This window comes from Schistocerca piceifrons, unplaced genomic scaffold, assembly GCF_021461385.2.
Source record: "Schistocerca piceifrons isolate TAMUIC-IGC-003096 unplaced genomic scaffold, iqSchPice1.1 HiC_scaffold_2341, whole genome shotgun sequence".
In the NCBI taxonomy this organism is placed as follows: domain Eukaryota; kingdom Metazoa; phylum Arthropoda; class Insecta; order Orthoptera; family Acrididae; genus Schistocerca; species Schistocerca piceifrons.
In genome coordinates, this window is record NW_025728275.1 from 1,566,234 (window position 1) to 1,593,978 (window position 27,745).

General features: G+C 49.2%; 1 protein-coding gene across 1 annotated transcript in view; it reads left to right on the forward strand.

Annotated features, from left to right (window-relative positions):
* The first annotated feature begins 722 nt into the window (after positions 1-722).
* The window catches only part of LOC124742882 (histone H1, gonadal-like), a 78,595-nt gene continuing 51,572 nt past the window's right edge, over positions 723-27,745 (forward strand). Inside the window, exon 1 of the mRNA XM_047248823.1 lies at positions 723-809. Coding sequence (XP_047104779.1) covers positions 723-809 — 87 coding nt within the window. The remainder of the gene's footprint in view (positions 810-27,745) is intronic.

Genomic DNA, 27,745 nt, shown 5'->3' on the forward strand with positions numbered 1-27,745 from the left:
ATCATTAAAGATTACGGTTTCTTTATATAGCATCTACTTGTTGTCCTGCAGGACGACGGCAGACATTTTTATGAAAATTTTGCACTTGATGTTTTGCCTATCAACTGCAGTAAAGCATTTTGCCTTTATGTAGTCAAAAGACAATACCGTCACCTGTACCGACTCTCTCATGCGTTTGTTACAAGCATTCAGCTTAATATTTGCGAAATGCAATTTCTAATGGGAATAGCTGTAATTAAGGCAATCTTCACTTCTAGTCTTCGTTTGTGGAATGATTATAACAAATTTTGAAGTACGGTACGTTTTCACATGAAAGGAAAATTGGAGTTATTATTGCTTTTAATCAGAAATTGCTATGTATTTGAAATGTATGTATGACTGATTGCTTTCTGATCACATAAAGTTATGAGTAAAAATATTAAGTTTGATGACTTTACCTCACACCATTCCTAAGCCGTGACGTCAGCTCCTATATGATGATGTAGGCGTATAGCATTCTCAAAGGAAGCACATCAGGTAAGTGATATAAAACATGTGGTTACCATATAAAAATGAAGTTTCTGAATGAACAGTTTCTGATATCCAGTGCCTACTTGATTACAAGTAAAGATGGAATAGAAAGTCATTTACATTGCAGAAGCCACGGCACACGCAACAATGAAAGACAGTTGACAATCGCTAAGCTCATATCCGCGGAAACGCATCCCTTCACTCGCTTTAAGATGACGGAGCGTGTCCGAAGTGATCATGTCGCTGAGGCCGAGGTAAAGAGGAGGCCGCACTACGTGCCGTCGCTCGACTACGGAGAGGTAAGTGATGTGTTGCACACGGTTTCAGTAAGATACGTTGGAGTGGAAAGCGCACAGTTTAGAAGCTACAGAATTCTGATGCTGTCCACCGCTCCGCTTTCATAAAACGCCTTTAATATGGGCTCAGGGCCTTTCGAACTTACATACAGCGATATTACTTATAATGAGAGACAAGCAAAGATGCTTTGCTGGATTCTTTGCTGGAAATGAGGGTCGATATTGTGTGGTTGTGTGTGCTACGCAGTTCGTAAATACACTACTGGCTATTAAAATTGCTACACCACGAAGATGACGTGCTATACAGGCGCTAAATTTAACCGACAGGAAGAAGATGCTGTGATATGCAAATTATTAGCTTTTCACAGCATTCATACAACGTTGCCGCCGGAGGCGACACCTACAACGTGCTGACAGGAGGAAAGTTTCCATCCGATTTCTCATACACAAACAGCAGCTGACAGGCGTTGCCTGGTGATACATTGTTATGATGCCTTCTGTGAGGAGGAGAAATGCGTACCATCACGTTTCCGACTTTGATAAATGTCAGACTGTAGCCTATAGCGATTGCGGTTTATCGTATCGCGACATTGCTGCTCGGTTGGTCGAGAGCCAATGGCTGTTAACAGAAAATGGAATCGGTGGGTTCAAGAGTGTAATACGGAACGCCGCGCTGGATCCCAACGGCCTCGTACCACTAGCAGTCGACATGACAGGCCTCTTACACGCATGACTGTAACTGATGGTGCAGCCACATCTCGATCCCAGAGTCAACAGATGGGGACGTTTGCAAGACAACAACCTTCTGCACGAACAGTTCGACGACGTTTGAAGTAGCATAGACTATCAGCTCGGAGACCATGGCTGCGGTTACCCCTGATGCTACATCACAGACAGGAGCGCCTGCGACGGTGTACTCAACGACGAACCTGGGTGAATCCAGGTTCTGTTTACAGCACCATGATGGCCGCATCCGTGTTTGGCGACATCGCGGTGAACGCACATTGGAAGCGTGTATTCGTCAACGCCATACTGGTGTATCACCCGGCGTGATGGTATGGGGTGCCATTGGATACACGTCTCGGTCACCTCATGTTCGCATTGACGGCACTTTGGACAGTGGACGTTACATTTCAGATGTGTTACGACCCGTGGCCCTACCCTTCATTCGATCCCTGCGAAACCCTACATTTCAGCAGGATGATGCACGACCGGATGTTGCAGGTCCTGTACGGGCCTTTCTAGATACAGAAAATGTTCGACTGCTGCCCTGGCCAGCACATACATCATATCTCTCACCAATTGAAAACGTCTGGTCAATGGTGGCCGAGCTACTGGCTCGTCACAATACGCCAGTCACTACTCTTGGTGAATTGTGGTATCATGTTGAAGCTGCATGGGCAGCTGTACCTGTACACGCCATCCAAGCTCTGTTTCACTCAATGCCCAGGCGTATCAAGGCCGTTGTTACGGCCAGAGGTGGTTGTTCTGGGTACTGATTTCTCAGGATCTATGCACCCAAATTGCGTGAAAATGTGATCACATGTCAGTTCTAGTATAATATATTTGTCCAATGAATACCCGTTTATCATCTGCATTTCTTCTTCGTGTAGCAACTTTAATGGCCAGCAGTGTAGATGAAATGAAAAGAGGTGACTGAATACGCCTTGGTTACATTTACAGGCAATTTTAGAACACAGAACGATAGGTTGTTTCGCGGTCGAATGGATGGATCTGACAAAATCGAAAGAAATGCGAAAACTGATTAGCGCATAGGTATAAACTAACTTAATATACACCGAAATGCGGTGAAAATGAGAACGTACTTTATCTTCTGGTCCGCAGGGTGGAGTTTGTACATGGGGTCAAGTATGCGGCAACAAGAGGAATGTAGGGAAACGATGACATCGAAGCGAGCGGATTAAGGAAGGTAGTTAAATTTTTCACGTTGAGTTCGTATTATAGAGTATGTCTACTGAGGTAGCAGTGATACACCCGAGTTCAATACTGTATTTGATGCTTTTCAGGAGGACAGAGAATCATTCACGTCTAAACTTACATCTGTGTTGAAGGATAACCGAGTGTACGGGATGATCGATTGAGATAGAGCTGCAACTAGGTACGATTCAAACGTTGACTCATTTATTCTAGAGAAGGACTAGTTGCTGAAGGTCGATTTTTTCCAGTATTCTATTTGGATGCTTTAGTCACGTGATATAGCCTGCGTTCTAGTCGTATGCAGGTACGTGTTCCGTATGTGGTTTAAATCACTGTCTACTTGCGATCGTTGACGGTGAACCCGTCTGTCATTAGAGGACTTCCATCTCATGTGTGATGAAAGTTGACACATTCCTCTAAACGCAATTTGATTTACGCGTTCCCCACCCTGTCGCATGCTTGGTGTAAAATCGAGACTTCAGCGTCATTACTAAGATGTGGGTATTTGTGAGGGGCTGTATTCATTGTGTACACACTTACTCGAGAGATGGGTGTTTACAGAGTTGGTGACGGGATGACTTAATTTTCACATGTTGGACGCTGCTGTTAAGCGTATCTGTTTGCCTGTAGGATGTACCGGCTACTAATAATTATACTATTACTCCATCAGGTCTACATCAAAATTATAATTTCTGACTCGTCATTGTATGTGATCATTGGGCACTAGACGTGTCCGCAGGGCCATATTGGGCTCGTATTAGAGAGGAAAAGTTTTAAGATTGGGGGGGAGAGATCCTTCTCCCCGCTTCCCTTACGCTGAGCATTATGTCTGACAGGACGGAAAAGTAAGCGATCTAAGGTTATCGCCCGTTTTTAAGTGCTAAACGTTCTCGTCTTAGGAGTGTGTGTGTGTTTATGTTCTCTCCCCCTCTCCCCCTCTCCCACCGGAACCTTCGATGCACCAATCATGGACTCTAGAACAATACTTTACACATGATAGATTGGATGACTTACGTAAAAATGCGTCGAACTACGTTGTGTATAAATAGCACTCCGTTCTTGTTCTTAACTGTATGCTATTAAATTAAGGCACTTTGAGATCTGTTACTATAGATCGATGTGGTGTACTAAGCTTCAAGACTTTGTTACATTTCGAGAAATGTGGTGCACTTGGAGGGTTTAGGACTAGGAAAGCTCTATTCAGTCAAGAAAGGTGGAGTGTAGCTGTATTCGTCTGCTCGGCTGAGGAATGATTGGGTAGCGATGTTGCGGGGTAGGTTGGTCAATGCCGAGGTGAGAATGGTCTTTTAACGTAAGAGGGCGAGATAGCTCTGTGACCGCCATACGCAGAGAAATTGATCGAGTACTATGTGCGAGGTCTTAGTATACCAGACAACGCTATAGATATTTCTTTGATCGTTTTTTGTGTGTTCGAGAATTAAGTGTGAATGGACGTGCTGAGCAGTCATCTATGAATGTTCACAATGATACTTGCAAAGCAGAGGATGTATGGTTTAGCTATGATACTGAAATTAGGAAAACTAGCTATAACATGATAGGCCAGTGTTGGACTTATCGCAAAAAATTTTACAGTATCAGCTGTGATGGATAATATTACAGAAGATCGGTGGTGTCTTATCCACCGCATCAGTGCATTAGGTACGACATAATGATTGTCCCCCAACTCAAACAAGCATTTTCAGTCAAATTTTGGTTGATGGACCGCAACTTCCGGGGTTGCTAGCACCGAAAACGGGTCATTTTTGCACACAAGTTCTGGATCACCATCACTAGAAATGGAACACAGAGTTATAAACTATTCGGTCACTGCGACATACGAGTTTAAATGTAGAGGTGGTCAATCATTTTCGAGGGAAGTCGCCACAACGCCACCTGGCTCTTTTAGTTTCCTTGTGTTGTGGCTGTCCTTTATTTGAAATCATATTCATACAGTCGACAGAATAACATTGAATGGTTTACAAGCTGCAAGGTATAGTTTCCTGTGAGAGGTCGTGCTTCAGTCCGTGTTAATGTCTGTTTAGAATCAGACACTGACTTCGAAGTCGCGGCAGAAGGACGAAATGCTCGGCAGTGTGCAAAAGCGTGTTAGAAAACATTGTTTGAACAAGGGTCAGAGGTAGCTTCTCATTCGCTTAGAGTATGGGTGGTCAAACTTTAAAGTGGTCTGTGCAGCGTCTGTATATTTAATATGATGTTGTTCATATAGGCAGCTGCAGTTTGACTTGGTGAGCTGTTTGAGGTGTCAGGAATTCTTGGATGGTCGCACTCTGAGTTATTCGGGGAGAGTATTGTGAATTCCGTTTGTCCCCGCTGGAGGTGGATCGCATTGGTGCCTTCGTGACTTTTTCACTGTTTGATGGTAGGGGATAAAGATGATAGGGCGTTGAGGATCTGTTGTATCTAGTTTGTGACGTACAACATTGCGCTCATTTCTGGCGAATGGTCAAAAGAAGGTCCTGTTGCAGTAACTGAGGTCGTTCTGTTTCTATACAGGCCGCAGAAGGTAATAGACATGTCTTTCTCCGACTAAAATTGCAGAGATCCAATGGGTGAAGATAAATGCATACTCATCTACGCTTAGAAAGGGAGAATGATTTTTTAATATTATGAAGTGAGTTTTGGCTGGAGTGAATATGGTTTTATATATGCGAGTGTTTAAGATTTGCGAGTGGAAATTGTCAGCGAAGGGTGAATGACGTCAGGTTCGCTGGCTGGGGGAGACACTTTTCACATGTCCTGTTGGCGATGCGAGTGGGGGGGGGGGGGAGGGAGGGAGGGAGGGAGAGAGATCTGCGGTACTCAGGAATCCATTTGTGCACTGTATGTCGTTAGACAATAGCTGGAGAGCAGTTATAGAAAGAGAGAGCCCACTTCAGCATTCTGGTCCCAGGGCTGAGTGGACGGCTGTTTAGATTGACAGTTATGTTGCTTTGACATGCCGCCGCCACCGGCGCTCGGACGCTCACTTTGTAAGGCGCTATGCGATTAGTTTGTGCATTTAGTACTTGTCTTGGTCGTTATTGGATTAAGAACTGTAATATTGAAGTTCATGTCCTCAGCGGGACCACTGTGTAATTGAGTGAGAGTGTGTGTATTTGAAGATATGTTTCGCGATTGGTGACGTTAAGTTGATGGCGAAATTTAGCTACCACTGTAAAAAATAGCTGTCTGCTGCTGAAAGAAGGAAAGAAAGGGGTGACCTTGCCCCCAGACCTGATGGATGAGTTATTCAACAACTATCACTTGCTCTTGCCTAATGATGTTCGGATATAGGAGTCTCTAAACGGCGCGCGAGATTTTTTTTATGTGGAAATTTATGCAATCAATAGATAGTGATATTCGACCGCTAGTGACAACAGTTAAGAGCGGAAAAATAGGTCGAAATCGAGTGCTGGCAGAATGTTGGGGCAATGGTAATAATACTTAATTCAAGGTGGAGGTGGTAAATGTGGATCAGGCTTTGAATACTGGTGTGAGTGTCGTATGTGCTTGATGCTCTGTATAAAAGTTTGACTCATTAATTGCGTTTGGTATTTCTGGGGGTGTGTAAAGTTTATTTTACTGTTGAAAGTGCGAGAAAGACGAGTTGATTGGTGTTTAGATAGAGGCTACGTTTGTACGTAATTCGAAAAGAGGGGATGAGAATGGTAAATTGATGAACATGGTCAAGATAGTGTTGAGGACGTCTGCGTATGTTGATGGTGGGACGGGTGTGAGGTGAGGTGCTGTGGGAGGTGTAAATTAGATCTCATTAAAAAAATGTTGTAAAGTAAGAATAATATTGAGAAGGTTTTAGATGGCTGGTCACGCGACGAGGCGATAGAAGGGATGTGTAGTTACGTTTAGTTAAAGGGTCGTGTAATGTCGTGTGAGGAGCAATGCGCAGTGTGCTACAGTGTCATAGGAGGTAAAGACATGCGCTGCTATGATGTGTCTAGCGTATGGAGACTGCGCTTTCGAATTATGCTACGTTGATATTAAGTTGTCTTTCACCCGAGTTCGGTGGTCGCGGCTCGGGATTGAGACGGATCGTGGTCCTGGACAGACGTATGTGTGTGTGTTCTTTGACTGCTGACGAGCGCGTTTACCGCGCCAAGTCACGCTTGCGGAAGCCGAACAGGGGCTGTGTGAGGTCTGAAATCAGACGGATGGGTGACTTAACGATCCTGTGGGCAGGGTGCGGAGAGGAAGGGGGGGGGGGGGTAGCTGAGCACGTCTGCTGAGTTATTTTGCGAGCGGATCTACAGGCTCTGCTATGCGTTATTTGGATAGTTTACGAGTACTGAGCGTATCTACACATCTGTGTGAAGAATTATTTAGCAGCAGTTTGCTATTGTATGTACTGAAATTATGATTGGGTGCGTGTCTGTGGGCTGTGCAACATGGCCCAGGGCACATCTGGGTGGGTCTTTAGTGATAGCGTGATAGATATACTGTATGGTTAAATAAGTTGTTCGAAAAAATTGAGTGTTCACAATGATTACACACCTGCAGCGCAAATCAGAGTGATTGGTTTTCCATCACGATCTCGGTTGCTTGCTTGCGAGTAGTAAATGTTTTCCCGGCCGCGTTAATCATGTGTGTCAACGAGCTATGGGCTGTTCTGACAATAGACCTGAAGGCAGGTCAAGACCTGAGACGCCGGCGGTAAACATGAGAAGAACAACGCAGCTTTCACATGTCAGAGGAGAGTGCCCTTTCGGGTCGGCTGTCACGAGCGAGCGCGGAAGCTGAACTTAGATTACACTCCAAGCCAGGCCGCGCGCGCGTGCGGTCGGCGGGAGGAGGGAGGAGGGATTCCAGAGCCTCCATCCAAGACGTATAGGTGATATGAATTTTCTCGGGTGTTAGGCGCGAATGCGACTGTGACGAAGTCATGTTTGGAGTCGGCCGAGCGGAGACTTTTGGTCTGTTTGGTCCAACCAACCAACCCATCAGTCCCTTGTTTCAAATGTGGTCCATTCCGATAGTGTGATATCTCAAAAGAGTCAGAACGATGAAAGGGAAAAGGCTAAAAATGTAAAAGGGCAGTCATGTTGGCAATGGTAAAATCAAAATGAGGCAAGTCTGCAAGAGAGCGAACCCAACGCTACGCTGAAGCAGCAGAGGCAAGACCACCTGCGACATAAAAGGTGCAACCGCTAGAATGTAGAAGTGTGTATGGGAAAAGGAGACTGTTTTTATCATTTTTTTAGGATTGGCTATAGTAAAAGGGGAAGAAAACAGGATGTCAGCCAGAGAGGGGAGTCGGGAATCTCCAAACACGGCGTACAGTGGGAGATACCCCAACACTCACCGCCCTGCCCCAACACCAGAGAGATTAAAAACCTTGAAACTGAGAATACAAACCACTTTCCTTGAGGAAGCCGAGAACCAGGTCGACCATCTGGGAATCGCCTGTCAACATTAAAGGTGAAGTGTGGGGGAGCCTGTACTTAGCACGCAGAACCAAAAGAATGGGGCATTCAACCAAAATGTGGGCTACTGACTGGAAGAATCCACAACCACAAAGTGGGGGTGGCTCATCACACAAAAGAAAACCATGGGTCAGCCTGGTATGGCCAATATGGAGACGACACAGTGTTGTCGAGTGCATTCGGGAGAGGCCAAAAGGAAGAACGCCACGGGCCTTGTGTCACCTTAATCGCACGAAGTTTATTAGACAGGGGAGTAGCCTCCCAAGAATTGGCCCACGACTGTGCGAAGTGGGATTTGATGTGAAGCCGTAAATCCGCTGCAGGAGGGCTTACAGATTACGGGGGTAAGTGACTACTCCCCCAGCCTGACGATCAGCGAGCTCATTACCCAGGATACCCACATGGCCAGGGACCCAAAGGAAGTCAACGGAACAAGCAGCACGGTGAATATCAGCGAGATGGTCATGGATGACAGAGATCAAGGGATGGCGCGAAAAACATCGGTCAATAGCCAGAAGGCCACTCATTGAGTCCGTACATAACAAAACATGGTTGTGTTGGGACTGTTTAATAAAGGTAAGGGCCTGGGAAATTGCCATCAATTCCGCAGTAAACACCCCACATGTGGGTGGCAGCAGATGATTTTCCGTTCCAACAGAGGACTTGAAGGCATACCCAAGATGATCAGCAGATTTAGAGCCATCAGTGTAAAAAACAACAGCATCCCGAAACTCCCATAAAATTCAGCGGAAAAAGGGACGGAACACCATCGGGGAGGGGGGGGGGGGGGGGATGGAATCTCTCGGGCCTCGGCGGAGATCCATCCGAAATCGAGGCCGAGGAACTAACCGAGGGGGGGCGGAGGGTAGGGAGCAAGGAACACAGGACTAAGAAGGAAGCTGAAAATCACGGCAAAGAGACGCAAGGCGGAGCCCAACCGGTAAACCTGCCTGAGGGCGGAAATCAGGTGGGCGACGTCCATAGAATAGGAAGGATGAGTGGGAGAAGAACAGACAGCGAGTGCATATGACACCACAAGCTGGGACCGCCGAGTAGAAGGGGGGGGGGGGGGGTGATCCCAGCTTCAACCAGGAGACTATCAACAGTGCTAGCAGTGTTAGTAGGGAAGGTACCAGTGGCCAAACGGATACTGTGGTGTCACCGCCAGACACCACACTTGCTAGGTAGTAGCCTTTAAATCGGCCGCGGTCCGTTAGTATACGTCGCCACTAACAGAGATTGCAGACCGAGCGCCGCCACACGGCAGGTCTAGAGAGACTTCCTAGCACTTGCCCCAGTTGTACAACCGACTTTGCTAACGATGGTTCACTGACAAAATAGGCTCTCATTTGCTGAGACGATAGTTAGCATAGCCTTCGGCTACGTCAATTGCTACGACCTAGCAAGGCGCCATGTTCAGTTACTATTGATATTGTAAATAATGTACAGTCAAGAGCGACGTTCACCATATATGGATTAAAGTTAAGTATTCCACCAGCTACGTCCGTTTTTTTGCTAAAGTCTAATTTCCTTGACCTATTCCAGACCTCACGCCAGCCTGCGTGAGCTAAAACGCGTGCCTTTCGGCTTCCTCTAATATCACTATGTTGGCTCTCCTGCCAACCCACAACAGATACCACGATGGTGGACTGGATCCAGCACGTGCAGTGTGGAAGGAGCAGCCAAACTATAAACTTGACAACCATAGTCCAAGCGAGACAGAACTAGAGCATGATAAAGACGGAGGAGGGAGCGGCCCGCAACCCAAGAGGAGTGGGCAAGGAAGCGAAGGACATTGAGTTTAAGGAAACATCCTACCTTCAGAAGTCTGATATGGGGCAGCCAAGTGAGCTTGTAGCCGAAAAGAAGACCTAGGAAACGAAACTGTGGGACCACAGGCAATCGTTGTGCATCGAGATAGAGCTCTGGCTCAGTGGATCGTAGTACGGCGACAGAAGTGGACTACCCGCGATTTTAAAGGAGAGAATTGAAACCCGTGTGGGAGGGTCCATGCAGTGGCACGCCGTGTAGCTCCCCGGACCTGCCGTTCTGCAGAGGCCATCGATGAGGAACCAACCCAAATGCAGAAATCACCCACATACAGGGCAGGGGCGACTAAAGGACCAACAGAGGCCCCAAGTCCATCAATAGCAATGAGGAAAAGAAGTACACTCAAGACAGAACCCTGTGGGATGCCCGTCTCCTGGGTCTGTGGAGAACTAAAAGCAGTACCAATTCTAACTCTGAATGGCAGATGGATCAGGAACTGGCGGATAAAAATCGGGATGGGCCCCGAAAACACCACTGATGAAGGGTAAGTAAGATGTGATGGCGCCAGGCCGTGTCATAGGCCTTGCGAAGAACAAAAACAATGCAACCAAATGGCGGCGCTGGGAAAAAGCCTGCCGAACTGCGGATTCCAAGCGAAGTAAATGATCGATTGGAGACCGTCCCTCTCGAAAGCCACACTAGTAAGAGGACAATAAATCCCGAGATTCGAGGACTCAATTGAGCCGACGGGCTACCATCCGTTCAAGTAACTTACAAACAACATTGGTCAAACTAATGGGCCGATAGCTGTCAACAGATAGGGGGTTCTTACCGGGCTTAAGGACAGGAACCACAATGCTATCCCTCCACTGAGAAGGGAAGTCACCCTGGAGCCAGATACGGTTAAACACCTGAAGAAGATGTTGCTGTTGTGGAGCACTGAGATGTTGAAGCAGTTGGTTATGAATTGAATCTGGGCCAGGGGCCGTATCACGAGAAGAAGATAGAGCAGAAAGAAATTCCCATTCAGTAAAAGGTTCGTTGTAAGATTCTGACTCACAAGGGGTGAAACAGCGGGCTGAAACTTCCACCTTATGTTTTTGATGAAGGAAAGCAGCTGGATAGGAGGCTGACGCTGATGCCACTCCAAAATGGGTCGCAAGATGTTCTGCAAGAACTAATGGGTCCATACAAATGCCATCTGGGAGATGAATGCCTGGGAGGGTGGACTGCCGATGGCAACCTTGAGGAGAGCAAAGTGTAGCCCATACTCGTGAAAGAGGGACAGTAGAACCAAGGGAAGAAGCAAATCGTTCCCAACATATCCGCTTGCTCTGTTTGATTAAATAACGGGCTTTAGCGCGAAGGCGTTTAAAGGTAGTAAAGCTGCCTACGGATAGGTGCCTCTTAAAATGTTGCAAAGCTCGACGGCGATCACGTATGGCAATGGCAATGGCCGTACTCCACCATGGGACTTGCCGGCGACGAAATGGTCCAGATGAGCGCGAGACAGCAAGGCTAGCAGCGCGAACAATCGCGTCAGACACGTCACCGAGGACGTCATCAATACGACCCGACAAAGAGGGAGAAAACACGACATGTGCAGTGTATAGAGGTCAATCAGCGCGTTGGGAAGACCAACGAGGTAACCTGTCCATCGGGGAGCGGGAAGGGAGCGTGATAATCAATGGGAAATGGTCACTATCACAAAGGTCGTCGTGTGGCGACCAGTGTAATGAAGGGAGGAGAGAGGGAGAAGAAAGAGAAAGATCAATGGCAGAAAAGGTACCATGACCGGCACTGAAATGAGTAGGGGAGCCATCATTAAGAACGCACAGGTCGTGGTCTGCAATAAATTGGTCAGTAAGACTACCTCGTCTAGAAGGAAAGGCACTGCCCCACAAGGGATGATGAGCATTAAAATCCCCAAGGAGGAGGAAGGGAGGAGGAAGTTGCTGAAGAAGGGCAGTTAAGGCAGCAGGTGTAAGAGTCCTGTCAGGAGGGAGATAAAGATTGCAAACTGTGACCGCAGAGTCTAAGTGGACCCTAACTGCAACCGCTTCAAATGTAGTTTGGAGAGGAATCCACGTGCTAGCAATGTTCGTACGGACCAACGTACAAACGCCACCAGAAGCCCGCAGGGGTCCGACCTGATTTCGACAGAAAACACGGAACCCACAGAGGGTCGGTGTGTGAGCATCATTCCTGTAGAACCACACAAGCTGCAGAATAAGACGAAATAAGGGATTTCAATTCTGGAAGGTGACAGTAGCCCAATTCCATTGGAGAACCAGAGAATGGTGATTTAAATGGGGGCTGAACACGCTAAAGCCAGTCATACCGCCAGGTCATCACCCGTCACTGACAAGAAGGGTGCTACATCCATGAACAACAGGTCAGAATCTGGTTGTAAAGCTGGGGAGGGGACCTCTGGTGACACCAGAGGCTCTTTGTCCCAGGACTTATGTTTCTTCTTCTTCTTTTCAGGTTGAGATCGGGGAGGGCTGTGTGGCATAAAGTAGCCAGCTGCAGCAAGATCGGGAACAGAAAGAGACCGGGCGACCTGGAGGCCAACAGACTGCGGTTCTCGCGGTCGTCACATGGCAGCAGACCTGTGTCCTGGAAGGTGCTGGGAAGGGGCAACCCCGGGAGGGGCAACCCCGGGAGGGGCGCCCTTGACCAGCAGAACCCGAAAGAGTGAGACACTTCTGTGGCTGGGGAGGGGGAGCAGCGCCCAGAGGAGAAGGTGTGGGAGCCGCAGGGGAGGGGTGGGAGGGAGGAGAGGGGTCCAGGATTGAGGTACGGAAGGGGGAGGAAGGAGTAAAGATGTAACTAAAGCAAAACTAACCTACACAGAGGCTCGTAAGACGAATACACGTCTTCACCCTGTGTCCATGACGTCTAAACGATCAAGGGACTTATACTTCTGTATGTTCTTTTCCTTCTTATATACTGGGCAATCTGGTGAACGTGGAGAATGATTGCCATGGAAATTTACACACATAGGAGGGGGAACACAGGGACTCCCCTCATGGAGTGGACGTCCACAGTCACCACAGAGAGGGGCTTGCGAACAGCGGGAAGACGTGTCCAATATGCAAACACTTACAACACCTCATAGGAGGTGGGATGCACGGCTTCACATCACATCGATAAACCATAATCTTTACTTTCTCATGGAGGGTATCCCCTTGAAAAGCCAGGATAAAGGCACCAGTATCAATGCAATTGTCCTTAGGACCCTTCTGAACACGCCGAACAAAGTTAACACCCCGCCGTCTGAGATTGTTCTGAAGTTCCTATCAGTCTGAAGGATGAGGTCCCTGTGAAACATCGCACCTTGAACCATATTTAGAGACTTGTGGGGGGGTAATGGGCACAGGAATTGTGCCAAGATGGGTACAGGCATGAAGGGCCGCAGACTGGGCAGCTGATGCAGTTTTGATCAGCATCGAACTCGACCGCAGCTTGCTCAGGGAGTCCACTTCACCAAACTTGTCTTCAATGTGTTCCACAAAGAATAAAGGTTTGGTATTGGTAAAAGTATGCCCATCAGTCCTGGAGCAAACCAGATTGCGGGGGGTGGGGTGTGGGATGGTTTCTCCATTAGCTGATGGGCCTGTCCCTCTTACCAGGGAGTAGCCATGGAAGGGAAGGCCGAAGCAGGCAAGAGAAGCAGCAATAGAAGAATCAGTTCCACACAGAGAGACGGCCGCAGGAGAATGGCCAGAGTTCTGGACCCCTATGCATTGCTTTTGCATAGCGTCCGCCCTGATACTACCCACTCCGATCAGGGGCTCTCCTCACAGGCGCCACCCAGGCACAGCAAGGGCCATCTGGCATGGCTACCATTGCCGGGAGTTCCAATGCTCCAGGATGATGAGCAACCACTCCAAGGCTTGCATGAGGAGGTCACAGCTCAGGTATCGGAAGTGTGATCCCTGTGTGTTCAGTGGGCTCAACCAAAATTTTTTTTTTTTTTGTGGTTTTAGGGCGCACAACTTCAATGGTCATTAGCGCCCTGACTACTCGAAGAATGCACCGCGAGGCACAAGTTGACCACAACAACTAAAAGGGAAAACACGATAAAAGACAGACTGACAGGCATAGGATTAAAAAACAGCATCATCAAATGTCCTTAGCGAGGTTTGTCAAATTGATAAAACGAAGAACACGAGCAGCTGCTCGTGGGTCATCCGCTAAAATGGCATCTGAAGTATTAGGCAGGTTAAGATCGAGGCGCAGTGTGGTAAGATCTGGACAGGACATTAAAATGTGTCTAACCGTCAGCAAGTGCCCACATGGGCAGAACGGCGCCGGCGCAGCCGTCAGCAGATGGGGATGGCTGAACCGGCAGTGTCCAATTCTTAACCGGGCTAAAACGACCTCCTCCCGCCGAGAAGGGCGTGAGGAGGACGTCCAAGCCATGGGAAGAGGTTTTAAAGCCCGAAGCTTGTTGTCGGTAAGTGCAGCCCAATAAGCATGCCACAGAGATAAGATGCGCCGACAAATCACCCTGCTAAAATCGGACGAAGGGACGCAACAAGAAGCTGTTCGAGGCTGGAGGACCGCAGCCTTGGCCGCGGCATCTGCAGCTTCGTTCCCAGGGATACCGACATGGCCCGGAACCCACATAAAGCTAACTGGAGAACCGACGTCCACCAGCTGCTGAAGAGAGCGTTGGATCCGGTGTACGAAAGGGTGAACCGGGTACGGATCACTGAGGCTCTGGATGGCGCTCAGGGAATCTGAGCAGATGACATAAGCAGAATGGCGGTGGCGGCAGATGTAAAGAACAGCCTGGTAGAGGGCAAAGAGCTCAGCTGTGAAGACCGAACAATGGCCATGGAGCCGGTATTTGAGACTTTGTGCCTCGACAATAAAGGAACACCCGACCCCGTCATTGGTCTTAGAGCCATCTGTATAAATGAAAGTCATGTCGATGAACTTCGAACGAAGTTCCAAAAAACGGGAGTGGTAGACCGAACCGGGGGTGACCTCTTGGGAGAGCAACGGGACCGAGTCGTAAGGACGGTGGGAGAAACTCTTTGTAGCGCCAGAAGTTAATACAGACCGTCTTCTCGGCAGAAAAACGGAAGCCATTGGCGACACTCCAGGAGTAAAGACGGTCAAGAGAACGCTGAAGACAGCGCTCCAGGACACGTGTACACTGCGCGCTGCAATAGATGGTAAAATCGTCCACGAAAAGGGAGCCTGATACATCAGCTGGGAGGCAATCCATTATTGGATTGATCGCGATGGCGAAGAGAGCGACGCTCAAAACTGAGCCCTGTGGCACCCCATTATCCTGGCGAAAGGTGTCGGACAGGACAGAACCCGCACGTACCCTGAACTGTCGATCCATTAAAAAGGAACGAATAAAAAGAGGGAGGCGACCGCGAAGGCCCCATGTATGCATGGTGCGGAGAGTGCCCGCCCTCCAACAGGTGTCGTAAGCCTTCTCCAAATCAAAGAACACAGCCGCGGTCGGGCGCTTCCGCAAGAAGTTATCCATAATGAAGGTCGACAAGGTAACCAGATGGTCAACAGCAGAGCGGCGCCTACGAAATCCACATTGTACATTGGTAAGTAAGCGTCGAGACTCGAGCAGCCAAACCAATCGAGAGTTAACCATTCGCTCCATCACATTACAGACACAGCTGGTAAGCGAGATAGGTCGGTAACTGGAGGGCAAGTGCTTGTCCTTCCCCGGCTTAGGAATCGGGACAACAATAGACTCGCGCCAGCATGCGGGAACATGTCCCTCAATCCAGATGCGATTGTATGTACGAAGAAGAAAACCTTTACCCGCAGGAGAAAGGTTCTTCAGCATCTGAATATGAATAGAATCTGGCCTTGGAGCGGAGGAACGTGATCGGCCAAGTGCGTTTTCGAGTTCCCGCATGGTGAATGGGGCATTATAACTTTCACAATTCGAGGAGCGGAAGTTAGGTGGCCTAGCCTCCTCTGCCTGTTTGCGGGGGAGGAAGGCAAGGTGGTAATGAGCGGAGCTCGAAACCTCTGCGAAAAAGCGGCCGAATGCATTGGAGACAGCCTCAGGGCCACAAGCACGTCATTCGCGACCTTCAAGCCAGAAACTGGTGTGTGGACCTTAGTGCCAGATAGCCGGCGCAGGCTACCCCAGACAACAGAAGAAGGAGTAAAACTGTTGAAGGTGCTTGTGAAAGCAGCCCAGCTGGCTTTCTTGCTTTCTTTGATAATACGACGACACCGAGCACGTAATCGTTTATATTTGATACAATTCGCCACTGTAGGGTGGCGTTTAAATGTGCGTAAAGCACGTCGACGAGCACGTAAAGCGTCTCTACATGCTGCGGTCCACCAGGGGACCGGTACGCGACGTGGAGAAGGAGGGTGAGGGATGGAATATTCAGCAGCAGCGAGAATGACTTCCGTGAGGTGTGCGACCTGACGATCGCAGCTTGTGAAGGTTTGATCCTGAAAGGTCGCCCTGGAAGAGAAGAGCCCCCAGTCTGCCTTGGAGATGGTCCAATTAGAGAAGCACGGAGAGGGGATATGCTGCAGGAGATGGATAACACACGGGAAGTGGTCGCTCGAATATGTATCAGGAAGTGCATACCACTCAAACCGGCGTGCAAGTTGGGGAGTACATATAGAGAGGTCTAAATGGGAATAGGTGTGAGATGTGTCCGAAAGAAAAGTAGGGGCGGCAGTATTGAGGCAGACAAGATCGAGCTGGTTGAAAAGGTCTGCTAACAAGGAGCCCCTCGGGCAGGATGCTGGAGAGCCCCAAAGGGGATGGTGGGCATTGAAGTCTCCAGTTAACAAAAATGGTGCAGGTAGCTGAGCAATAAGTTGCATCACTTCTGCCCTGGTAACGGCAGATGACGATGGAGTGTAAACGGTACAAATGGAAAATGTAAAAGTGGGGAGGGTAATGCGGATGGCAACTGCCTGCAGGCCGGTGTGCAACGTGATGGGATCGTAGTAAATATCATCCCGGACCAGCAACATAACCCCTCCATGAGCCGGGATACCTACCACAGGGGGTAGGTCAAAACGCACAGAGGTGTAGTGTGCCAAGGCAATTTGATCGCATGGGCGTAGCTTCGTTTCCTGGAGGGCTACGACGAGCGGACGGTGCAAGCGGAGCAGCAACTTCAAGTCCTCTCGGTTGGAGCGAATGCTGCGAATATTCCAGTGAATAAGTGCCATCGTAAGAAAAGGAAGATGATAGAAGTGGTCACCTCGAAGGCCGCTTAGGGCCTGGCTTCGAGCGAGCACTGCTGCCGCTATCAGTAGGCGGACAGTCATCGTCCATTGGGTCTATAGGGTCATCGGCCATCTCGGGAGGATGGCCGGGAGGGAGAGCTTCCTCCGCCGGTGAACGGCCAGATGTACGGCTACCAGCGGTGCGGCCAGGCGAAACGGATGACGGCCTGGGGCGGCAACCGCTGGGTGGCGCAGGAGAAGAAATGCGCCGTGGCGGAGAAGGAGAACTGCGCTTCCTATGCGCCTTTTTGGAAGGACCTTTAGTGGAAGTACCGGTCGAAGGCTGGGAGGTCGAGGTACGGAGGAAGTCTGCACGGGATGGTTCCTTCCTGAAGGCCCGTGCATCTGACTTCGATTTCTTCGTCTTAGCAGAAGCTGAGGAAGGGGCTGGTGTCTGTGGGGTGATGGGAGGAAGAGGAGACGTCGACCGCGCGATCTTAGCACTGGCCGAACGGACGACCGTGGTGCTGAAGGTCAGATCGCATGTCTGGGTTGCTACCTCCCGGGTAGTCCGAGGAGAGGCGAGGCGAGGACAGTACTGTATTTCCCCGCTGGGAGCAGCGTGGGCTTCCTACTAGCCAATAGCTTGCGAGCAGCCGAGGTAGACACTTTCTCTTTGACCCGAATTTCTTGGATACAGCGTTCTTCCTTATAGACAGGACAGTCGCGGGAGGATGCGGCATGGTCACCCTGACAGTTCACACAACGAGGAGACGGAGGTGGACAGTCACCCTCATGGGCATCCCTGCCACAAGTGACACATTTAGCCGCATTGGAACAAGACTGTCGAGTGTGATTGAAACGCTGACGCTGGTAGCAGCGCGTAGGTGTCGGGACATAGGGGCGAACAGAAATTACCTCGTAGCCCGCCTTGATGCGCGATGGCAGCTTAACACTATCGAAGAGCAAGAAAAGTGTCCGGGTCGGTACAAGGTCATTGTTGACCTTTTTCATGACCCTATGGACAGCCGTCACGCCCTGCTCAGCGAGGAAAGATTGAAGCTCCTCGTCAGTCAATCCGTCGAGGGAGCTAGTATAGACTACACCACGAGACGAATTCAAAGTTCGGTGGGCCTCCCCCCGTACAGGGAACGTGTACAGGAGGGTGGCCCGAAGCAGTTTTTGTGCCTGAAAGGCACTCTCAGTTTCTAGTAATAAGGTGCCGTTACGCAACCTGGTACAAGATTTGACAGATCCGGCTATGGCATCTATGCCCTTCTGAATAACGAAAGGGTTGACAGAGGAAAAATCCTTTCCGTCCTCAGATCGAGGAACTGTGGGGCAGGCGGTAGTACTATTGTCACTGTTGGCTGGTCACTTTTCCGTTTTTGGGTCGAAGTCGAGGGAGATGGAGTAGAATCCATTGTGGAGGAATCCCCCATGATTGCCAGCGTCTCCGATGGCGCGCTCCTTCCTTGTGGGGACCCTCTCAGAGGGCACTCCCGCCTTAGGTGAATGTTTACACCTCAGGTCACACCTCCCGAGAAACAGACGGAGGGACCAATCGGCATGGTCAGAAGGTATCAGCTCAGGCAATCACCCCTCCCCGGGCCTGGCCTTTACCAGGGGGTACGCACGTGCCTTACATGTCTACCCAGGGCGGGGACTTACGCGTTACCCCGTCACCGGCTACGCGTGTGAACGCGTGGCTCGGCCTTCAGGCACGCACAGGGAGGAAGGAAGAAGAGGAAAAAGAAGAGAGAGAGGGAGAAAGAGGACAGACTGTCTCAAACGCCGAGGCGGAGACCAGAGAAGGCAAGGAGAAGAAGGCAATGAGAACGCAAGGAGAAGAAGGCAATGAGAAGGCAAGGAGAAGAAGGCAATGAGAAGGCAAGGAGAAAAAGGCAATGAGAAGGCAAGGAGAAAAAGGCAAGGAGAAGTCAAGGGAAAGAGTAAGCGAGACAGTGAGGTGGAGAAGAGCAAAGAAAGGAACCAACAAAAGGAAGGAAGAAACGAGAAGTGAAAAACCAAAAAGACCACGATTATAGGTCGTGGAACCGTCCGTCTCCGGACGCAGGCGCTAACTACCCCTGTGAGATGGATAGACTCCTTTTAGTCGCCTCTTACGACAGGCTGGAATACCGCGGGCCTATTCTAATCCCCAGACCCGCAGGGGGATCAACCAAAAGTGTACATAGCGACCCCACCACACAGGCTTGCTACTGTGCTGGCTATGCACCCTAGCATCAGACAAAAACGTGAAAGAAAAGGTGGAATTAATTAGGAGGGATTATGTCGGAGACACTAGGTAAGGTGCTCTTCCCCAAATGGCTCACAATACGGAAGAGAAATTTAGTGATGGGGGTCAAACCCCAGAGGGGGACCAGGGAGTGCCAAAAGGAGGTGATTATGCAACAAAGCTAAATTGCAAAACCAACGTAACCAGGAGGATAGCGGGGGTCAGCATAAGCAAGGACACCAGGACAGGGCGAGAGGGAAGGGGCAAGAAGAGGAAAGGCAGGGAAGGGGAAGGAAATGGGGCCCCGAGCTATTGCAGCCTTCCTTCTTTCCAGGGCTGCATGCTCGTCTCGCACGTATACACAAAAGAGTTGTGGACCCCTTGGGAGCAGGGTATTGGGTGAGGGTGTTTGGGCGCATCTGTTGGACTATTTTTTTTTGTGAGCATGGCTGTGCACTGTGCTGTGCTTTATTTAGAGAGTTTAAGAGTAAAGCACACTCCTTCCTTCTTCCATCAGCCTAATGCGGGGTGAGTCGTTTTGCCAACAGCCCCCTACGAATTGGTGGTGGTGGTACGCCTAGTTTTCAATAATTTTCTTACGTTGGTAGCGACGACGCAAGTGAGCTTTGTTTACTGGCAGATTTCACACTTGGCGCCTGATCCTACGAGGAAGTGGTGGTCGGGTGGATGAGGTTATTAAAAGTGCCCTTCCTTTACGCACAATTTTCTTAGGTTGATAGCGACGGTGCAAATGAGGTTTTTTTACTGATTGAATTCAAACTCGGCGAGGGTTCCTAGGAAGAGATGGCGGTCTGGTCCTCAAAAAGTAGTTATGGTAGGTGGCGAACAGTCGGCATCGACAGGTTTGAACGTGCCCAGGAAAACAACTTTCGCGCCAGAAGTGTGGCAGGGTGTTCTTTGTGAAATGGCTGACGGTTGTGTGATTCAGCTCCAATGCATACAATTTTGGCGGGAAACGTGCGGAGGCGACGAATACGCGTGGTGAACGGACAATGGACCGCTGTGACGTCATACTTGGCAAGCTCCAGCGTGTCCAGCAAAATCATGTTTACGATGTGGGAGCGATAGCCAGTCCAGCGGCTAGCGCGGGCCGCTGAAGCACGCCGGCAGTCCACCGCGAGCGGCCGCCTCACGTGACAGGCGTCGGCAGTAGGTCCGCGCGCTGACTGGCGGGGCCAGGGGGTGGCGACGATTTGATCTAATTCAGTTGGAGCGTGGATGTCGTGGCGACTGCACTGCGATATCAAAGAGGTGTACTGGCATGCCGCTGTCATTCATTCGTGTCTGGTCAGCATTTCCAGCAGATAGCAACTCCGATGACCTTGTTTCCCTCGATCAGATCCTGTGTTGTGCAGGATTATTCAAATTGAGGACAAATAAGCAGGTAGGCCGGCTCTTGCGTTGTTCGGCACTCGCAGAGTATATCTCCATCAGCTGGAAGAACGCCCCATTTTCGCATGTTGGTCTCGCAAAGAGGAACGCCCACCCTAAGACGATTGAGCGATCTCCAAATAGGTTAGGGCAAGTTATCAATCACTAGAGGGAACACCAGAATCTCTTTCTGAATTTCAGTTGATGAACTTCAGTTGATGGAATACAGCCTGCTGACCATGCAGTGGGTTTCAGGGATCATAAGATTACTTAGCCCACTCTACATAAGTAGCAACAGCCCTTCTAATAGTGAGGGGAGCTGTTTCAACAATCGGGTATATTTTATCGACTGGAGTTGGCTTCATACCTGGAATCCTGGAAAGATTCTCATTGATTGCAATACCAATATGTTTGGTGTGAGTGATGCACTCCACACAGATAAAGCATACTCTGCTGTGGACACACAGAAAACAAGAGGCTAAATTCTCAGGATGGGACAACTTGCTCCCCAGGTGGTGGATGTGAGCTTCCTGAAGATGTTATTCTGTGAACTAACTTTCAGCCTGGTGTTAATGGCAATGGGATGTCAAGTCATATATCCCTCCCACAAGGCGGTGCTTAAAGTGCTGGGTGTTTGGCCATATGTCTTCCCAGACTGTGGACGCCCATCACATCCCAATACCCCATATGTCCTGCCTCCCATCTCTGTCAACTGCAGGGAACATCATTCACCTTGCTCGCCAGACTGCAGGATTCTCCAGAAAGAGAGGAAAATCATAGACTAAAAGACCCTGGACCAACTGACCTACACTGAGGCTAAGAGGAAATTTGAGCGCCTACATCCTGTGGCTATGACCACCTTATATGCTGCCACTTCGGGAACAGTTGTCGTCCCATCAGGTCTTCTGTGGCCTCTCAGAACTGGGAGACTACAACTGCTCCCTTGATGGTGGAGTGCACTTCCCTTCCTGTTGATACCGCACCACCTACTTTGGTAGCAACACCCTCCCAGCCATCGGGGACTTCTGTCCGCAATTCTGAGATGGAGAGGCCTAAGTCTTCCTTGGCTCCTCTCGCTAGGAAGGGGTCCCTTGGATCATTCCCTTCCCAGGTTTCTTCAAGTGGGAAAGAAGACACCCACCAGAGGCTGAAGAACCAAAACCAGCTGGTTGTTGGGCATCACGGTCATCCTTAGTCCCGGAGACTTAGCCAGTGAAGTCCTCCAAGCCACGGAAACCCAAGTAACAGCGCGAGAAATCGAAAAAGAAGACCCCTAAGACCAAGGAGATTGCGGTGCCACCCACACAACCGCAACCTACAAGCTCTGAGGGTCAGCAAGATCCAGGTCCTCAGTGGACCTCAGAATCTCCACCCCTTCCTCAGCCACAGACACAATGGATATAGATTCCTCAGGCAAAAAGTCTGTGGCAGCATGTGACCCTGAGGTGTAAACTGCCTCACTGAATGTTCCATGTCTTCCCAGTGGAACTGAAGTGTATTTTTTCCACCGCCTGGCTGAGCTACAGCAGCTGTTGAGCTTTACACCTGCTTTCTGCATTGCCCTCCAAAACACCTGTTTCCTGGCAATGTTGACCCCTGCACTCACTGGCTATAAGGAATATTACAGGTACCGTAGCGACTATAATCGAGTGTCAGGTGTTGAAAGGACACAGTTTCATTACAGACTGAGTTTAGGACATAAACACAAACACCTCCCGAAGCTGTGGCTACAAGAATACGGATGGAGGAAATAGCTGTGTGCAATGAACATCTTTCCCCAGATGGTGCAATACCCCTGAATGTATTAGCTGCACTGATTGATCAACTCCCTAAACGTTTCCTACTCTTGAGAGATTTTAATACCCATAATCCATTGTGGGATGGCACCATGCTTACTGGCTGAAGCAGACATGTCGAAACTTTACTGTCTCAGTTCGACCTCTGCCTCTTAAATACTTAGGCCGCCCCACATTTCACTGTGGCACAAGGTACATATTCGGCCATTGATCTCTCGGTGTGCAGTCATGGCCGTCTCCCACCTATCCACTGAAGAGCACATGACGACCTGTGTGGTTGTGACCACTTCCCCGTCTTGTTGCCACTGCCCGGTCGTCAGGCACATGGGCGCCTGCCCCGATGGGCTTTAAACAGTGACAGCAGAGGTGAAAGCTTCCCACTCCAACTTGTTCAATCTCCCCCATATGTGATCATCGATGAGATGGTTGAGCGGGTGACTACCACAATCGTTTCTGCGGCATAAAACGCGATTCCTTGCTCTTTACGGTGTCCACAGCGAAAGGCAGTCCCTTGGTAGTCGCTAAAGCAATTAAGGAGCGCCGGCGAGCTCTGCAGCGGCATAAGCGGCACCCTTCCCCAAAGCGCCTCATAGCCTTTAAATGGCTCCGTGCCCGCGTTCGCCAGCTAATCAAACGACGGAAGCAGGAGTGTTGGTCGAGACACATCTCGACCATTGGTTGCCATACAACACCTTCTCAAGTCTGGGGGAAGGACAAAACTTGTTTTTGGGAACCAGACGCCAACAAGATGTTCCTGGTGTTAACATAAATGGCGTGTTATCTGCCGACGCAATCGCGATTGCCGAGTAATTTGCTGAGCACTATGCTCGAGTCTCTGCGAAAGTCTGGGGGGGTAATTCTCCTACACACTCAAATGGCGGCTGGAAGTGAAAGTCGTCTAGTTCACTATACGCCACAGTGAATCCTATAACGCCCCATTTACAGATTGGGAGCTCCGCAGTGCCTTTGCACATTGCCTCAACACAGCTCCTGGGCCTGATCGGATCCGCAGCCAGGTGATTAAACATCTCTCATCTGACTACAAGCGACATCTTCTCATCTGAAACCAGATCTGGTGCGATGGCATCTTTCCATCACAATGGCGGGAGAGTACCATCATTCCAGAGCTCAAACCCGGTAAAAACCCACTTGATGTGCATAGCTATCGGCCCATCAGCCTTACCAAAGATGTTTGTAAGCTGCAGGAACGTATGGTGTGTCAGCAGTTGTGTTAGAGCCAGTGGACCACGTGATTGCAGGACCCATGTTAGGGCGGCTTCCACCATGGTCGCTCTACCACTGATAATCTTGTGTCCCTCGAGTTTGCCATCCGAACTGCCTTTCGCAGACGCCCGCACCTGGTTGGTGTCTTTTTCGATTTACGAAAAGCTTATGACACGACCTGGCGAAATCATATCCTTGCCACATTATACGAGTGAGGTTTAAGAGGCCCACTCCCGATTTTTATCCAAAATTTCCTGTCACTTTGAACCTTCCATGTCCAAATTGGTGCCTCTCATAGTCCTCCTCCCCCTCCCCCCACCCCCATATCCAGGAGAATGGGGTCCCACAGGGCTCTGTATTGAGTGTATACTTTTAGTAGTCAATGGTCTAGCAGCAGCTGTACGGCCGTCTGTCTCATCTTCTCTGTATGCAGACGACCTCTGCGTTTCATACTGCTCTTCTGCTCTTTGTGGATGGCTCCCTGTAGGCGCCGCTCTACCCCACCATTACCAGTCATGGTTTCCAGTTTTCGGCCGCAATGACGTGTGTCATGCACTTCTGTTGGCGTTGTACTGTTCTCCGGAACCAGAACTTTACCTTAATGACGACCAACTCACTGTATTGGAGAAATACCGAATATTAGGACTGGTTTTCGACGCCTGATTCGCTTACGCTCACGACGGTGAGGAATCCAAGTCAGAGTGCTGGCAGCACCTGAATGCCCTATGCTGCCAAAGCAACACCAACTGGGGTGTAGATTTCTCTACACTTCTGCATCTCTGCAGAACCCTTGTTCAATCCCGCTATGACTATGGAAGTGTGGCTTATGGCTGGGCGGCGCCCTCAGTGTTGCGTTTACTGGACCCAGTGCACGACTGTGGCGTTCGCCTAGCGACAGGAGCTTATAGAATGAGTCCGGTGACCAGCGTCCTGATGGAGGCTGGAGGCTGGAGTCCCTCCATTGCAGGTTAGGCGTGCCAAACTGCTTGCCAGTTAAGTTGCACACGTTCGTAGTTCTCCTGTGCATCCGAATTACCGTCTTCTTTTCACTCCGACAGTAGTTCATCTCCCACATAGGCGGCCCAGGTAAGGGCTTCCAATTACAGTTCGTCCAGTCCCTTGTTTATGAACTGGAATCCTTTCCTTGACCACCTATACTTGAGGTCCACTCTTGTACACCTCCATGGTGTACACCTAGGCCGCAGCTCTGCCTGGATTTTTCACTTAGCCCTAAGGATGCAGTTAACCCCCGTCTCTCCAATGCCACTTCATCTCTATTCTTGACATATACCAAGGCCATGAAGTGGTTTACACTGACAGCTTGATGGCTGGCGATCCTGTCGACTTTACGTATGTCCATGGAGGACATATTGAACAGCATACCTTGCCTGATGGCTGCAGTGTTTTCCCTGTCGAGCTGGTGGCTATACCTCGTGCTCTTGAGCACATCCGTTCATGCCCTGGGGAGTCGTTTCTTCTGTGTATTGACTCCTTGAGCAGCCTACAAGCTATCGAGCAGTGCTAGTCTCGTCATTCGTTGGTAGCGACCATCCAGGAGTCCATATATGCCTTGGAACGGTCCAGTCGTTCAGTGGTGTTTGTCTGTACCGCAGGTCACGTCAAAATCCCAGGCATCGAACTTGCCGACAGGCTGGCCGAATAGTGTACACGGAAACCGCTTATGGAGATCGGCTTCTCTGCAACTGACCTGCATTCACTACTACGCCGCAAGGTTTTTGCGGCTTTGGGAGACGGAATGGCATAACCTCAGTACGCACAATAAACTGCGTACCATTAAGGAGACTACGAATGTTTGGAAGACCTCCACGCAGGCCTCTTGCAGTGACTGTGCTTTTCTGTTGTCTCCGCATTGGTCACACTTGGGTGACACATGGCTACCTCCTGCATCGTGATGACCCACTTCAGTGTCTGTGTGGCGGCCGGCTGACAGTGGCCCATATCATGGTGGGCTGTCTTTCTGTGGCTGCCATGCAATGGACTCTTCAGTTACCGGATTCGTCGCCATTAATTTTAGCTGACAACGCCTCATCGGCTAATTTAGTCTTCAGTTTTATACGTGATGGTGGGTTTTATCGTTCTGTGTAAGTTTTCACGCATGTCTTTTTTCTCTTTGTGTTCTCCACTCTAATGCTTTTACGCTGGATGTTTTAATATGTCGCAGAGTGGCTGGCTTTTCCTGTTTATTCTCGTGGTCGGCCAGCCACTGTTATCTGCTCTCTTGTTTTCATCCCTTCGACCTGTTTCTAACTTCTCTCTGTGGTTTTCTTTTCCTGTCTTCTTCATAGTAGTAGAAAGGAAAAACCAGAACGACAGAAGGACAACCAACACTGTTATTTTGCTGTGCGTCTTCTTTCTTTCTTCTTTCCCTTATGTAATTATTTTACTGCGAACAAGGGACCGATGACTTCGCAGTTTGGTCCCTTTCCCCCCTCCTTTAAACCAACCAGCCAACATCCTTTACTACGACAGGACTGAAGAGTACTGGCTTCAAAATATATTCATATGTCATCTGCGTACTATAATATAGTGTCACTGGCAAAGAGGACATGAAGGCCTGCAGTATAGATACTGGATAAAAAGGGAGCCAGGACTGATCCGTGCAGGGAGTCTTCTGCTATTTCTTGGGTCCCAGCGTAATTGCGTGTTGGAAAGTAATTGCCTTCTTTTTTTTTCCAGGAAACATACAACGTTACGCATGAATAGTTCTGGAATGTGGAGTTTATTCAGTTTTTTTCCCAAAGGTTGACAAGACATGTGTTATAATGAAATCTACGAACGAAACTATCATATTATTAGACAGAGAGAAATTAAGCTATTACCAGAAAAACAACTTTGATTTTGAAAAAGAAAAACTGAAACCCTTTTACTGTTAAATATTGATACACAACTAATTTTCACACCGCCATTCTAAGCGCCGTACTAATCCTGTCCATTACCTTCGTCGAACACAGTAGTGTGATGAAAGGCCGACGTGACTCGCCCTTATCAGATCATTTTCCCGACTTGTGGATGGGGACACACTACGTGTTTTCAGCTAGTGGATCTTGATCTTTTGCGTCCATAAACTATTGCAAAACTCGAGCAGCAGCGATTTTCCCTGGGTAGTCAATATAATCCGGATGAGGAGCAGTACCCTTCCCTTGGGAGAGCGCAGTCTGGGGTTCTTACAGCGAAAAGGTTTGTGCAACGACAATTCTCCACTCTTCATTCCACCTCGTCTCCTGTCCATTAAGTCACATACAGCTATCAGACACAACAACGATTCTTGAAGTCGGATGTCTGTTGTGTGACCGGTTTTAATGTTCTGTGTTACATTCCAGATCCAGGTCAATGCAGTTTCTTCGCCGACTGGAGTGTAGAAATTGTCACGATTTTCGGTTTTTGTGCGTGATTATGTTCTTGGCTGCAGCTTGTGCTTTCATAAGGGAAGAGCACGTTTAACATTTGAGATATTTTAGTTTTTTATTAATGCCTTCTTGCGTTCCTTGAGGAGTGCGTCACATTCTGAATCCCACAATCAGGATGATGGGCTAGTGGTCGTCCCTTTTCAGGTGTTGAGACTACCGCTGCTTCATTGATAAGCGACACCAAGTCTCTTTCATGATTCCCAGTATAGGTGATATTCGAAGTACTACTGGACGAAGAACTGGAAACTGCGCGGTTGAGAAAGTGAACTGTAACTTAATCACACGGAAATTTAACACATTCTCCCTAGATTATGCGTTTATCATAATTTGATTAGGCAATGGATCTGAACCTAAAGTGTCCGCTATCACTTCCCATGTTGTTCTGGTACACAGTGCAGTTAATGCTATGCTGAAGTCCACTGCTGTCCGAGCTTCATTTGGTCGGATTTTCCATGTGGGTCAGCCGTCATTTAGTACTGCAATGTTTTCCCAATCTAGTACATCAGGTAGCATTTTCCCC